This window comes from Heteronotia binoei, chromosome 6 (genome assembly GCF_032191835.1).
Source record: "Heteronotia binoei isolate CCM8104 ecotype False Entrance Well chromosome 6, APGP_CSIRO_Hbin_v1, whole genome shotgun sequence".
Classification (NCBI taxonomy): domain Eukaryota; kingdom Metazoa; phylum Chordata; class Lepidosauria; order Squamata; family Gekkonidae; genus Heteronotia; species Heteronotia binoei.
Window position 1 is genome coordinate 103,520,550 of NC_083228.1, and position 16,051 is coordinate 103,536,600.

Here is a 16,051-nt window from a genome sequence, read left to right on the forward strand (position 1 = left end):
CCTGCGGCACCCCACAACTAAGAGAGTGCCTCTGGGATGCTTCCTCCCCTATCACCACCCTTTGTCCCCGATCTTGGAGAAAGCAGGTCAGCCACTGTAAGGCAGATCCCTGAATCCCCACATCGGCAAGGCGGCTAGTCAGTAGCTGATGGTCAACCGTGTCAAAAGCGGCTGACAGATCTAATAATAACAGCACTGCAGAGCCGCCCTGATCCAGATGTCGCATAAGGTCATCTATGAGAGCGACCAGAACTGTCTCCGTCCCGTGACCTGGCCGGAAGCCGGACTGGAATGGATCCAGTGCAGAAGTGTCCTCCAGGAATCCCTGCAGCTGAATCCCCACCGCCCGCTCTATGACCTTACCCAGAAAGGGAAGGTTTGACACCGGCCGATAGTTTGCCAATATGGCCGGGTCTGCTGACGGTTTTTTTAAGAGGGGACGGACCACTGCCTCTTTAAGAGGTGTGGGAAAGATCCCTTCGGTCAGGGACCTGTTGATAATGTCCTGTAGTGCTTCACACAGCCACGTTTGGCTAGCCTTTATAAGCCAAGACGGGCACGGATCTAACCTACAGGTCGTAGGGCGCACAGCTGCAAGGATCCTGTCGACTTCTTCCAGACTGAGTGGACCGAAGGAATCCAGAATTGGACCAGAAGACGTGCTCGGTGCCCCAAGTTCATCTACTGTATTAATTATGGCGGGTAAGTCGTGTTGGAGCGACCAGACCTTATCTGCGAAAAAGCTCGCAAAAGCCTCACAGCCTATTTCCAATTCTCTATTATTTTGTTTGCCCTGTGGCAGTTCTGTTAATGACCGAATTATACTAAACAATTGTGCTGGGCGCGAGGTCGCAGATGCGATTCTGGACGCAAAGTGATCCTTCTTTGCAATCCGAATAGCCATCTCATAGGTCCTCATAAATGACCTATATGATGTTCTCGTAGCTTCGTCACGAGCGTGGCGCCATTGTCTCTCTAGTCGTCTTAATCATCGCTTCATTGGTCGCAGCTCCGGGGTATACCACGGAGCGGATCGTGATCGAGGATGAAGAGGACGTTGGGGAGCGATTTCGTCGATGGCCTCGGAGAGCCGGTTATTCCAGGTCTCCACTAGCTCATCCAACGAGTCGCCGATGGGCCAAGGATCCCGTATAGCCATTTGAAGCTGCAACAGGTCCATCTGACTACGCGGGCTACATTTGTTTCTTCTGTTTCAGTATGGCTTGTGGGCTATAATAAAGGCTGAATGGCTTACAAAGCAGATGCCCCTTTTCCTTACATAACAGACCTAGAAAGAAGGTAAACCCTCTCTCATCTAAGAAGATCCCTCACACACATATATAATGTCAATCAATGTAATCCATTTATTACCATGATGTACGACATATGCAAGTACCCACTGAAATAAACAGGATATAGATTTTTACTAAATAAGTAGACTTTAATTTCTGATTACCTTGTTAAAAGCATATGGTATGGTAATGATAAATTTCAGTGTTATTTCTCCTTACCACAAACCTATAGCCTTTCCCTTGGTTGTCCCTTGTTGAAAAGTCCAGCCGGCCTGGATCTACAGCTCCCAGTTCACCTAAGCATTCCCCACAAAGCAGCCGTGCCTGAGAGTTTACATCCTGGCAGCCAATTAGGAGGACAGTCACCAACTGAGATATAACTGGCTCAACAGTTTCACTGGCTGTTGCATATTTTATCAGTGACTCCTAAGAAAAGAGGAGGGAGAAGAACAAAAATAAATTATAGATGCTCTCTTTCTGTTACAATACTTTCCCATTTTTATGTCTTTCAAGTGATGCAACATTTCAATAAAACTGAAACAAAGCAGAAACAAGTCCCTCATTTAGGACTAAACAAGACATTGCAGAAAATTAGTGTTGCGTGGCTGTCCAAAACAGATGCTGTGCTTCTAGTTTCTGTCTTCCCATCCATTACTTCTAGCAGACCTTAAACTGTGACATCACGGTGGTTCTAGTTTCCCTATTCTTAACCAGTAATGAAAACTAGCAGTGCGGAGCAGGTAAGGTGCCTAATATCACAATGACAGGACATTAATTAAGTTCTACTAGGAAAATGTGGAGGGAAACAGTGCAGAAAGGCCTCGGTAGAACAGCAGATGTAGGGTTGCCAGGTCCCCACTGAACACCAGTGGGGGATGGGGGGGTAGGACTGCCAGATCCAGGCTGGGAAACTTCAGGAGATTTGGGGACAGAGCCTGAGAAGGACAGGAACATTTGTGGGGGGAAATGCCATAGAGTCCACCCTCCAAAGCATCTGTTTTCTCCAGGAGAACTGATCTCTGTAGTCTGGAGATGAGCTGGCATTCCAGGGGTTTCCTGGAGGCTGCCACTCCTGCAGCAGAGGGAGGAGAAAGAAGAGATATTCTTTGCATATATAAAGTCTCAGGTGCAAACAAGGAAACCTGGTTTCCCATACATCCTCTGTTGTGGCTCACACCAAGTGGAACAGCCTACCAGAGGAGGTCAAGAAGGCTCTCAATTCTATTATTCTGTAGGATGTGTAAAAAGGAGTTGTGCAAAAGGACATTTTTACAAAGGCTGTGATAAAATGATCAGTAGGGCTCTTTCATAAATAGAATAGGGTTGTTAGTTTATTGCATTTATACAATCTCACTGTATTTTAACGTGGTGTTATTTCTTTTTTTGAGTAATCTATGTGTCATGTCAGATGCTGTCTCTGGTACACAGTTTTTAAATTTAGTAATCTGTCTTGGGTCTCAGTAAGAACAGCAGGCTATAAATAAAGTAAGGGATCTGAAATAGCAGAGAAGGGGAAGTCCTCTGCCTGAGGATCTGGAAGAAGCTGCTGGCCCTACTACGGCATTCTGGGTTACATGGTCCAACGCTCAGACTCATAAAGCAGATTTATATGTTAGAGGAGCTCACTCACAACCACACCAAATCAGTGCCAAAAAATCCAACAGTAAACTGAGTCACAACACTGACTAGAGTTACACAGTGTTTGGGGGAACACTCCCTATTGTCCACTGATCACTCTGTAAGCTCACTTACACACATTAAGGTGGAATTAAGAAACCGATACTTTTAAAAGACTGAGAAAGAACACAATACATAAAAATCTTTCTTTCCTTGTCAAGTTGACACTGAAACGACAAGCTCCCTTACAGTGTGACACGTAACTGAATATCATGTAATTATCTAGTACGGTTCACCTTTCTCAGCAATGTTGACAAGAAAAAGGAAGAAAGAGAGGGAACAGTAAGAACAAAATGAATGAGAACTTTCAAACCTCTGATAGCACTTCTATATTATCTTCCTTGCTGAGAGAGTGAGAAAGGGAGAATGCTATTCAGATAAAGATCAAAGGTTTCCCTGCTGTATGAACACAATGTAGCTATTTTAAATTCAGAAATAAACAATTAACATATCTTGCACCAGAGGCTCCCAGCCTTTGAGTCTGTGGAATACTGACAGTGTGGTGGGTGCAGCCAAAAACCGGCTGCCACAAAATGGCTGCCATGCAAGGCAGAGCCAACCATGAAATGGCTGCTGCAGCTTACCTTCAATGATACAGTGAAGATACTTGTACTGTGGTGCTGGTTGCTGCCAAAGCAACATTTTTAAAAATCAGAAACCTCACTGGGGAAAAGCCCCATATAATCTCACCCACTTTCTATAAACACCTGATAGTGACCACAGAGGGTGTCAGTGGATGCCATTGCATTCACAAGCACCACATTGGGGACTTCAGTCCTACACTCTAAAACCAAAGACAGCCTTGCTATTGTTGAGGTTCATGGGTTGCAAAAAGTCTTTGAACACGCAGAAAAGACAGACCATGCAGATATTTCCATAGTTATTATCACAACAAGAGCATAACAAAACAGACTAGCTAACTCTTACTACAGCACCATAAAGAAATAAATAAAGTAAAACAGAGCCACTCCCTTTTCTATTCTATTTTACTTATTGGTACCATCTTCACAATATTATAATTTTGACACCAATAGCTTCCCTAACCCAAGCATTATTTGTTATGGTCTCTTCCTCGTGGAATGAACAGCCTGCCTGAGGTGGTCAGGAAGGCTCTCACTCTTCTATCATTCTACAGATTAGGTAAAACAAAACAGGAAGGTATTTTTAGAATAAGAAGAGTTGGTTTTATACCCCACTCTTCACTACCCAAAGGAGCCTCGGAGCACTTTACAACTGCTTTTCCTTCCTCTCCCCACAACAGACACCCTGTGAGGTAGGTGGCGATGAGAGAATTCTGAGAGAACTATGATTGACCCAAAATCACCCAGGTGGCTTGTACGTGGAGGAGTGGGGAATCAAATCCAGTTCTCCAGATCAGAGTTCACTCTTAACCACTACACCAAACTGGATCTTATAAAAAGAATAGGATTGTAGTAAACTGACCAGACCAGGAGGGAATAGAGAATCCATTGCATTATTTATGTATTATCTTGTGAATACTAAGATTTTAGTAAACCGGTTGCTGCATATCTTATACCATTTTCGTAATTCTATTGTCTTTCTCACTTTGTAATCCACAAAGTCACAGTGAGAAAGGTGGACAGTGGCTCAGTGGTAGAGCATCTGCTTGGTAAGCAGAAGGTTCCAGGTTCAATCCCTGGCATCTCCAACTATAAAGGGTCCAGGCAAGTAGGCATGAAAAACCTCAGTTTGAGACCCTGGAGAGCTGCTGCCAGTCTGAGTAGACAATGCTGACTTTGATGGACCGAGGGTCTGATTCAGTATAAGGCAGCTTCATATGTTCATATCTGTATTAAGACTATAAGTACAGGAACTAAATTCTCTGACTCTCTATAATCCAACTATCATTCTTCATATGACTCTCCTCTTTCCGATCTTTTAGCTCCACCCTTTTAGAATTCTTCCATCACTCACATGGCTCACAGCATTCTAAGATAGTAAACCCAGAGGCATTATGCCATTACAAAGGTTTACAACCTCTTCTAATTTGATGTTAGCCATGAAAAGAATTTGGATCGGATCCTCTCATGCCACCCATCCCCGCTCCCCCGCCGCACTGTGGCCCACTGGTCTTCACAAAATGCGGCTACTGGGGGAAAGAGCACCCTGAGGAATGACTTGGGGGGGGGGGATTTGAGGCTGGAAAAGGAAAATCAGTAGAAACTGCAAGATGTATTGTAGATTCAACTTATTACTTCTGAATTTATAATGGCAGACACTGTTGTAGTCAGAATGTTGACAGCATTTATATGCATTTTCATTTGTTACTCATCAGATTCTGAGCCATTTTTTTTTTTACATACCTGGTTTTTATATAACAGTTCCTTCAGACTAGTAAGAGCATGGATCCGAACATCTACATTCTCGTGCTGAATGGCTCGCATGGACAGTTGCAGTGCTGTCTGCAAGTCTGTACTTCTTGAAGTTTCCTAAGGGGGGAATACAGCACATGATCCAATGATCAAACACTAAACCTCTTATTCAATGAGCTTTTTGAATTGACATTGCAATAGACTTAAATAATACAGATACATTTCACAAAAGAAAGACGCATAAACATTCACAAGTCAGAGCTCTATTTGTCTCATGTATGTAGGACCTCATGAAGTGAGCTCTGACTCACAAAAGCTTATGGCAGAATACATTTTGTTTGTCTCCAAGGTGCCACTGGACTTCTGCCTTATTTTGCTGCTACCAACTAGCACAGTCCATTGGGAATTATTTTTACCCTCAAAACAATTACCTCTGTTCCTCTTTCTAAAGCTGTCCCAGGCCTTCTAATATATTTTGACATGAAATGTGTATTCAGTTTTTTACAACACAAATTGTCCTAACAGTCCTATCTGTAAAAGTACAACCACACTAAACCAACCAATCTATCTGCCTTCAGTTGCCAAGTAAATGGACAGAAAATATTGCAGCAAACTGACAAATGTAGGCTATTATGTAATTTCAGCTCATTTTTTTTTAAAATCCCAGAATCAAAGTTTTTCAAGTCTAAATACTGAACAAAATTCGAGTCCAGTGGCACATTAAAGACCAACAGAATTTTCCAGGCTAAAGCTTTTGTGATTCAAAGCTTCCCTTGTAAGGTATGTTTTGAATCATGAAAGTTTTATACCCTGTAAAATTCTGTTGGGCTTTGTGCTACTGGACTCAAATTTTGTTCTACTAATACAGATTAACTTGGCTACCCATATGGCTACCAATAAATGCTGTCACTGGGCACATATAGCATGGTATACATTACTTACAGACAGTTTTTTGTAGGAAAACCCCCAACAGGAACTCATTTGCATATTAGTCTTCACCCCCTAACATCACCATTGTTTCACACAATGCTTTTTTGTAGAAAAAGCCCAGCAGGAACTCATTTGCATTTTAGACCACACTTCCTGATGCCAAGCCAGCCAGAACTGTGTTCCTGTGCATTCCTGCTCAAAAAAAGCCCTGCTTACAGTATTCTTACTATAGCAAAAGGGTGACTGAGAAATGTTTAGAACAGGGGTAGGGAACATTGGCTCTCCAGATGTTTTTTGCCTACAACTCCCATCAGCCCCAGTCATTGGCTATGCTGGCTGGGGATGATGGGAGTTGTAGGCAAAAAAATATCTGGCGAGCCAACGTTCCCTACCCCTGGTTTAGAATAATACTTCCCACTGTGTTTATGCTCTCTCTCTCTCACACACACTTCTCTGAGTGTCACAGATACAGAACAGTCCAGGTTAGATTCCACATAAAATTTCCGTTGTCAGTGAGGCTTCACCTCCTGCCCTCTCTTGTTGCAGCCCCAGGTGCCCTGAAATGGATTACGGGGACCCTGAGAATAGCTAAGGAGGTGGGAGTCAAAGTCACCAGAGGGGCAAGTCTTTGTAAATTGTATTAGGGGGGGTGGGGTTGAGATCCACTTCAGTCAGCAGAAATTTCCTCTGGATACAGCTCCACCATTTCCATCCCCAGTTTATTATACAGAATATAGTTAAATCTATACCTTTCTGTATTCCTGAAGAACTATTTGAATTTCTCTGAGTATAGGATGTTCAGGTAGAAAATATATTTCATGTAGAAAGTCTTGTACTGCATCTCTGATCAGCAATAAAATAAGTGTCACAAAACAAAATCAGAATGTAGAAAATAAAACAAACATTCAGAGAAATAGAAAACTTCAATAGAGGCAAAAATAAAAGATACAATGAAAACATGGTAGAAATACCATATAGCAAGGCAAGTGTTGATTACTGTTGAAATGAACTAAATGTATAGGACAAAATATAACGTGTTCAGACAACAAACTAGTAATGAAGTCCTGGCTTTTAATTTACATAACTCTGTAATAACCAAAGCCTTCTTCATGATACACCCACAATTCAAAATACAGCAGAAAGGTTGCCCCAGCCCCTCAGGTTTAACAGCTCCAATGTGAAAGTGATGGTATTATTTCTTCAATCCACAATTCATGGGACCTTGTAAAGAAGTACAAGGCCTTAAGAATGCAGAAGGAAAATGCACCAAATTAAAGCAGTCACTTCATAATCTTCTACATCTTCACCTTAGAAATAGGGTTGTACATTCAGTTCGGCAGAACCAAATAGACCACCAAATACCCCGATTCGGAAGTATACACCGCTGCGTACTTCCGAATCCAATTGGAAGGCATTATACGGGAGCCATATACAGCTCCCCGTATACTTCCGAATCAATATTCAGAAGTATACGGAACTCAATGTAAAAGGTGGGAAAGGAGCTTTTGCAGCCTCAGGGAAGCTGCTTGCCTCCTTACCTGCCTTTGGAAGTCTTTTTCCCACCTCTCCCATAGCCTCCCTGGGATCAGGGAGGGAGGGGGAGAGGAGCCCCAGCAGCCAATCCAAAGCATGCATTTGCAAAATGCATTGCAAATGCATGCTTTGCAGGGCTGTTGTGTAGCTGATGGCTGGGCTGATCCCCCAGCCATCAGCAACATTGTTGTTCTTTTGTTTACTTGGGTATCCAAGTAAACACTGTTCTCTGGCCAATCACAGAGCAGTGGTACTTTTTGAAACTGCTCTGTGTAGGGCCAGATAACCTTTTAAAGGAGTCTGCCTGGCTGGACTCCATTCCATTCCTGCTGTGTTGTGTGAGAAGATTGTGCTGCGCTGGCCCTGCTGCTGCTCTTTCTCAGCCTTGCCTGACCTGCCTGGAGAAGACATCTAAGGTAAGGCAGTCTTGGGGTTCTTGTTTTTATTTTAGTTAGGATAAAAGTAAGACTCAGAGTCCCTTTACTCATCCAGATTTGGGTGGGTAGGTAGCTTATTTGGGGTTAGGGTTGGGGGTTCTGCTGGGGGTGGGGGCCTGGGGTGGGAGGGTTGCCAATTAGCCTATATCTTACTTTAGTGAGAGGACTTTTAAAAGTGCAGTGTCCTTTTACTTTTCCCGATTTGGGTGGCTTGGCTTTCTTGGGGTTAGGGTGAAGGTTTTTTTGGGGGGGAGGGATTGGTTAAGTTCCTGTATTGTTAAAAGTCAAGTTTTTTACTGTTTTAAAAGGATTCTGTGTTTGATTTGTTACTGCTGTGTTGTGTGGCTGTTGTTCCTTTTCTGGATCTGGTTCTTGGGGGGGGGGCCCTGTTTGGCCTAATTTTTATTGTTAAAAAGTTCAGTTTTTTAACAGTTGAGTTTCTTGGCCTTTTCTCAGTAGAATTTGTTTGGATCTGTTGCTGTTGGTTTTGCATCCCTTTTCCTGGTTCTGGTTTGGGGGGGGGGGCGTGTTAAAAGTTAAGTTTCTTTCTGTCACGTTTTGGGTTTTTTAATTACCTCTGGTTGGTGTGAGGGGGGTTGGTGTGTGGGCTATGTGGGATGGGTCACTTTCATTTGTTTTTATAGAGCTATTTTTGGAGTCTGAGGGCGCTTTCGGTTTGCCTAGGGCCACTAAATAGGCTGCCCCACTAATAAGGGCGTTTTTAGGGATTGTGTTTTTTGAAATTAAAAAAAAATTAATCCAGTTTATGGCTTTATCGTCTTTCAAAATTCAACTAGGCCAGATAGGGGCAATTTAAAAAGATTTTAGGTTTCTCATAAAAGGCAGCACGACTACTAGGCTCCCTTTTAAAGAGACTAGGGTTGCAGTGCATCCTGCTTTCAGCCACTGAAAGTCGGTGCCTCCTTAGATTTCCATAGGGTAAACCTCAGCTTCTCTCTAGTTGTAAGGGACACCTGATTTCTAGTTTGCAAGGAAATCCGGTTTGTCCCAGGATCTAGTTAGGAGAAGTTTAACTAGGAGGATATAACAAGGATTGCCTTCATCTCAAGGTAGCCTTTTAAAAACTAGCCAGGTAGAGGCAGGATCACCTAGTCTCCTAAACTTTACCAGACTACTACTACCCCAACCCAAAGAAGGACAGGTTTGGGACCAAATAAACAAGTTTTGGTGGGAGGGTTTTTAAAAAGAAGTCAGGGCACCTGTTGGTTCAGCGTACAGTGTAGTGAGTTAGGTTGGTAAAAAAACCCACTCTCAGTTCAGGTTGTATGAGACTGGCCAACGGTGACATGAATGACAGGCAGCAGAAGAGGGGCCCTGGGGGCAAGGCCAAGGAGAATACTAGAGGGGTGGAGGGGAGGGGAAGGGAAGGACCCAGTTTTCCCCTCCACCTGTGCGTAGGCCACTCCACAGCCGCCTTCCAGCACTCTGACCTCTGGCCAGTGATGAAGAAGGCCCACCTTGGGCCCTTCATCAAGGCTGCTGCTGGGGCGCCCCCAGCAGAGATGCCATTAGGTGCTGGCACTGAGCAGGGGTCTGCTGCTCGGGCAGTCTCTCCACCAGCTGATGTCGCTTGGCCTCAGCAGCCGGAGGAGGGGCAGCAAGAGCAGCCCTCCTTGGAGATGAGCTTTGGGGACAGTTTTCTGTCCAAAACAATCACCCCAAGGAGGGTGCAGAGTGTCTTGCAGGAGCTGGAGGAGAAGCTGGTTGAGGAGGACCAGGCCCCTTCTTCGGTTCCTTCGGGCACCAGCAATCATATACTGGGCATATGAAGCTGTCTTATACTGAATCAGACCCTTGGTCCATCAGTCAGTATTGTCTATTCAGAGTGGCAGCAGCTCTCCCCAAGCAGATGCTTTACCACTGAGCCACTGTCCCTCCCCATCCTTCAGGGGATGGCCAGGAGGGGAGGTCACATGGGATGGAGGAGGAAGAAATGGAGACACACGAGGTGCCTCCATCTCTGCCCACTTCCCCCCGGCGGCCAACCCCTCCTGCCACCCCGAGACACAATGTGTCTGCCCTGAGCACCTCACAGGAGGTGGCTCCAGACACCCAAGCTGCTGGTCAGCTTGGGCATCCGTACATTTCTGACGCCTGGAAGCATTTCCAACTTACGTAGGATCCACACTATGCGCAGTGCCAGCTGTGCAGGGCCCGGATAAGTCGTGGGCAGGACCCTGCCCACCTGACTCCAGGGGGGATGTGGAACCACCTGCAGAAGCACCACCGCGACTACCTCCAGAGCTCTCCAGGAGAGTTCCACGACAGGGTAGGGACGCCAGGCATCTCTGCCTGAGATGTTTGGTGGGGGTGGCACCTGTGTGCCAAGAGGGGGAATCAGGTACAGCAGGAGGATGATTGCCTGGAACCTCGCCAGGTCGGTCGCCCATGGGCTTCCATTTTCAGTGGTCGAGAATCCTGGGGTGCTAGGGTTGCTCGAGTACCTGGTGCCCTGGTACAAAGTTCCTGCTAGAACCCCCATTAGCAGGACCACTGTGCCATCTGTTTTCAGGGAAACTAGGTCTGTGGTGAAGGAGCAATTCTCCCGTGCTGCTGGGGGAACTGTTCATTTCACCTCAGATATCTGGAGCTCCCAACATGCATTTGAGGGGTATCTCTCCCTGACTGCGCATTGGTGACAACCCAGTGAGCTGCAGTGTGGGGGTGGCAGTAACAGCAGGTAGGGTCAGGGCCGCCAGGCCAGCTATCACTGGGCCTTGCTGCATGCCGAAGCAGTCGATACACTGCACATGGCGGACACTCTCAGAGCCATCCTCTCACGGCAGTTAGAGGGCTGGGTAGGCAAAGACATCACCACAGGTTTCATGGTGACTGATGGTGGCTCCAACATTAAGCCGGCTGTCCAGCGTCAGGGCCTAAAACGCTTTCCTTGTGTGGCCCACCTTCTTCACCTCGTGGTTAAGGACGCATTGGACCAGACAAAAAGCCAGGATCGTCAGTATCTAGCCGCGACCCAAGGGTACCAACCTCTGCTCCAGAAGGGTCGGCACATCACAGGTCACTTCTCACGCAGCAATACGGACGCATCTGCTGCGTGAGAACCAGACACTGACAGGCGTGTCAGGAACTCCACCTGTGCGCATGGTGGAGCAGATAGCAGCCCTGGATGCCTTTGTCTCTGAGACGAGGGTCTTTCGGGATGAGAACCATCTCACCCAAGAGGATTGGGTGGTCATTTCTCAGACTGTGGAGATTCTTGGGCCCTTCAAGACCCACACAGAAATGCTCTTGTCTGATACGGTGAGCATCGCACTGGTCGTCCCCATGGTCCATGAGGACCTAGCCTTGTTTCTAGGGCCAGCTCAAGGCCGTGCAGACGTTCTTCCAGCGGTGTGCGCCCTGGTTGTCAGGCTGCAGGAAGAGCTTGAGGCTTGCTTTCAGACTTTCACCCAGGATAAGGTCTACATGATGGCGACCATGTTAGACCCGCGCCTTGAGGGCATGATTGCCAAGCAGGCCAACAAGCTCGATCGCTGGCAAGACGAGCTCTTCCAGAAGGTCGAGCGCTGCAGAGTCAGGGCGGGCCCAGTTCCGGTAGCTGAGGAGGAGGGGGGTGGAAGCAGCTCATCTGCCACTTCCACTGCTGTTCATCCCAAACCTCCCCGGCTAGGCAGTGTTTCCCACCACACTCATGCCAAGAAGAGTGCCGAGATGACACTCATCGGGTGGCTCGTTGGCCCCTCTGGGAGCGGTAGGCCTCTGAGAGCGGAGACGCGTGCTGCGATGGTGAGGGACTACCTTTCAGAGCCCAACAAGTCGCAGGAAACGTCTCCTTTGGACTACTGGGTCGCGAAGGAGGCGGTCTGGCCGGCCTCTCCTCCGTGGCCAAGGCGTTCCTCTCATGCCCACCGACGAGCATGCAGAGCAAGCGCGCCTCTTCACATATGAGCGAAATTGTCTGCCCACATCACAATCACCTGCAACCCTGGACAGTTGAGCAGTTGGTCTTCCTGAAGGTCAACTTGCCTCTGTTTGGCTCCCCGAATGTAGACTTTGAGATGAATGAAGTGAGCACCTACTTGTGCCTGAATCCTCTCTTGGTCCGTGCTTGGAAGGTGGTTGTAAAACGCTCTCCCACTAAACACAGACTAGAGTCCAAAGACAGCCCAAAAACTCACTCACAAATTGATTGGCAGTGCAGCCCCCCACCCCTCATCCATCCCCAAACTAAAAGTGAATGCTGATTTAAAATCTGCAAAACAATCCAAATTTCCCCAGTCCCCATCCACACATGCCTAATAATACTGAAAGGGCCATTGCAGCCCCCAACTGTATCCGACAGCACCCATAGGCCCAGCCAGGATAACCCAGGATTTTTTCCAGGGGCAGGAGGAAGAAAGAGGGAGGTGCCAGTGATGATGACAGGCAGCCAGCAGCCATACCAATGCTGAGGTCCCTCTAATGGAACAGTGATAGCTGGTGTGTTGCTGCTGAGCTGAGAGAGAAAGACAGGTGGCTTACCTGTAACTGTAGATCTTCGAGTGGTCATCTGTGCATTCATACTCATGGGATAGTGCGCCTGCGCCGATCCCCGAATCGGTATCTGAAAAAGCCCGGGATTTTTTCGCGCTTGGCGCCAGCGAGCATGCGCAGGCGACCCACTGCGCATGCCCACCGGCGCCCGCGCGGCAATCCCGCCAGTTCCTCCCTGACCGCTGAAAGCCCCTTACTGGGAAGAGACCGTCAGCAGTGGGGAAGGAGGGCGGGTAGTGTGAATGCACAGATGACCACTCGAAGATCTACAGTTACAGGTAAGCAACCTGTCTATCTTCTTCGTGGTCTCTGTGCATCACACTCATGGGAGATTAGCAAGCAAAGCATACCTGGAGGAGGGAAGACGGTCAGCCTGAAGAAACAGTTTGCAGCACCGCAGCTCCCAACCGAGTCCTCTGCTGAGCATGCACATCCAGCGTGTAGTGCTTCATGAAGGCATGCGGAGAAGACCAGGTAGCCGCCTTGCAGACATCGGAAAGGGACACACCCTTCAGGAATGCCACCGACGTGGCCATCGCCCTTGTGGAGTGTCCACGAACAGGTCCAGGTAAAGGCTTCTTTGCCAACAAATAACAAAGTTTAATAGTCTCAGTAAGCCACTTGGAAAGTCTTTGAGACGAAATTTTGGACCCTAACTTGGGGGCAGAGTAGGAGACAAAAAGCTGGTTGTCCTTACGAAAACCCCGTGAACGGTTCAAATAAAACAGGAGGGCACGCTTAACGTCTAACGCATGCAGCCTGCGTTCCTCCTCCGAGGAAGGACTAGGGTAAAAAGTGGGCAACCAAACTTCTAAGTTCAGGTGAAACTGGGAGACCACTTTCGGGAGAAAGGTAATGTCCGGAGCCAGAGAGACCCCAGCCTCCCTAAAGGCAAGGTATGGATAGTCACAGCGCATCGCCGTGAGCTCCCCCGCACGACGTGCCGAGGTGATGGCAACTAAAAATGCAGTCTTCCAGGACAAAAGCTGCAGGGAACACGTTGCCATGGGTTCAAAAGGGCGACGAGTCAACTTGTCCAGAACCAAAGTTAAGTCCCACAATTGTGGAGGGGATCTGGAAGGAGGGTGAAGGCGGAATAGCCCCTTCATGAATCTCTTGGACTGCGGGTGAGCAAAAACGGAGTAACCCTCAACTGAACCATGAAAAGCAGAAATAGCTGCCAAATAGACCTTGATGGAGGAGAATACCAGCCCCTCATCCACCAAAGACAAAAGAAACTCAAAAACTGCCGATAGCCCAACAGAGTCAGGTGACATCGGGGAGGCAGCCACAAAGTTACTAAACTTCTTCCACTTCCTCTCGTAAGAGGCACGAGTAGAAGGTTTCCTGCTGCTTTGGAGCACCTGCTGGACCCTGGTAGAAAAGTCTAGCGGTCGATGAACCAAGCTGTCAACTTCAGGTGCGGCACGTTGTGATGGAGCACGTGTCCGCCCTGAGCCGACAACAGGTCCGGTTCTGACGGAAACTGGTAAAAGATCCCCCTCAACTGCTGGAGCAGGATCGAGAACCAGCTCTGACGGGGCCACCACGGAGTCACCAGAATGCAACGTGGCTTCTCCTGCACCAGCTTGTGGACCACCCTCGTCAGCAGAGGTAAGGGCGGGAACATGTACAGGAACCGACCCTCCCACCGGAGTAGAAGTCCGTCTCCCAAGGAAGCCGGATCCGCACCTCCCCTGGCACAGAACAAGGGGCACTTCGTGTTCTGTGCTGTGGCGAAAACATCCAGCTGCAGGTAACCCCAATGCTGGAACACCGGCTCTAGGAACTTCCAATGCAGTTCCCATTCGTGTGGGGAAGCTCCACCTCTGCTGAGAGAGTCCGCCTGTATGTTGAGGACCCCCGGCAGATGGGTAGCCTTTACAAAAATGTCCCACTGGAGACACTCCTCCCAAAGATCTACTGCCAACAAGCATAGTCTGCGAGACACTGTCCCCCCCTGTCTGTTTATATAACACAGGGCAGTGGTGTTGTCCGTTAGCAGTGCCACCGTCTTTCCCGCTAACAGTGGACGGAAAGATCGAAGGGCAAAGTGAACCGCCAGCAGTTCCAGATAATTTATATGGCACCGGCTCAGCGTCGGTGGCCATTTGCCTCCCACACACAGGTCCTCCAGGTGAGCTCCCCACCCCCACATGGAAGCATCGGTAGCGATGGTCACCGAAGGGGTAGGCAGATGGAAAGGGGCTCCCTGACAGATGTTGCTCTCCGATCCCCACCATTGCAGTGATTGGAGAGTCCCCGGTGGGATGGTGAACCTCTTTCGAGGTGAGTCTCTGAGGGGGCGAAAATGCTGCAAGAACCACAGCTGTAGACCTCTCATATGCAGTCTTGCGAAACGTAGCACGCTTGTCGTCGCCGCCATCAGCCCCAGCATCCGCTGGAGCTGCTGGGCTGTGCCCCACTGTCGCCTTTGGAGAAGCTGCACCAAAGAAATGATGTCCCGTGCCCTCTGAGAGGGAAGGAACGCTCTGTGCTGGTCTGTGTCCAACAGAGCCCTTATGAATTGAACTGTCTTTGATGGGGTGAGATGGGACTTCTCCATGTTGACCTGTAGCCCCAGGATATCTAGAAGCCGCAGAGTGATGGCAATGTGAGATGACAGGCTCTCCCTCGACTTCGCCACAAGAAGCCAGTCGTCGATGTACGGGAAAACAATGACTCCCTGAAGACGAAGGTGAGCAGCCACCACACTCATCAGCTTCGTAAATACCCGAGGAGCGGTAGACAGTCCAAACAGCAGGGCCCTGAACTGGAAGTGCCGAGCACCCACTGCAAATCTTAGAAATCGCCTGAACGCAGGATGAATGCTGACATGAAAATACGCGTCCTTGAGGTCCAAGGTCGCCATCCAGTCTCCCTGATTGACGAGGGGCAGGATTGTTTGCAGTGTAGCCATTCTGAACTTCTGGTACAGAATGAATTTGTTCAGACTCCGAAGGTCCATGATAGGCCTCAAGCCCCCGTCCCTTTTGGGGACCAGAAAGTAGCGGGAGTAGAAACCTCCCGTCCTGTCCTCCGGTGGAACTAACTCTATGGCTTGTTTCTGTAGGAGGTTGTCCACCTCCGCCAGCAGAGGTGGGGAAGGGGGAGTGATGACTACCACGGACTGGTTTGGGGTCTGAACAAACTCTATTTTGTAGCCCTCTTTTACGATGGACAGAGCCCACCTGTCTGTGGAGATCAACTCCCAGGCAGGCAGGAAAGGGCGTAGACGAATGGGAGAGCCGACAGTGGGAGCGATGACGCGTGCTTGCAGGAAGTCAAACCCCCTGCTTCTGTGGCTGAGCCCCCTTAGACTTGTTGCAAGGCT

At 48.2% G+C, this 16,051-nt stretch overlaps 1 protein-coding gene across 1 annotated transcript in view; it reads right to left on the minus strand.

The window, feature by feature from the left end:
• The window catches only part of ATR (ATR serine/threonine kinase), an 84,534-nt gene that overhangs the window by 35,392 nt on the left and 33,091 nt on the right, over positions 1-16,051 (minus strand). The window contains exons 20-22 of the mRNA XM_060242298.1: positions 6,982-7,075; positions 5,294-5,419; positions 1,512-1,718 (exon numbers count right to left, since the gene is read on the minus strand). Coding sequence (XP_060098281.1) covers positions 1,512-1,718; positions 5,294-5,419; positions 6,982-7,075 — 427 coding nt within the window. The remainder of the gene's footprint in view (positions 1-1,511; positions 1,719-5,293; positions 5,420-6,981; positions 7,076-16,051) is intronic.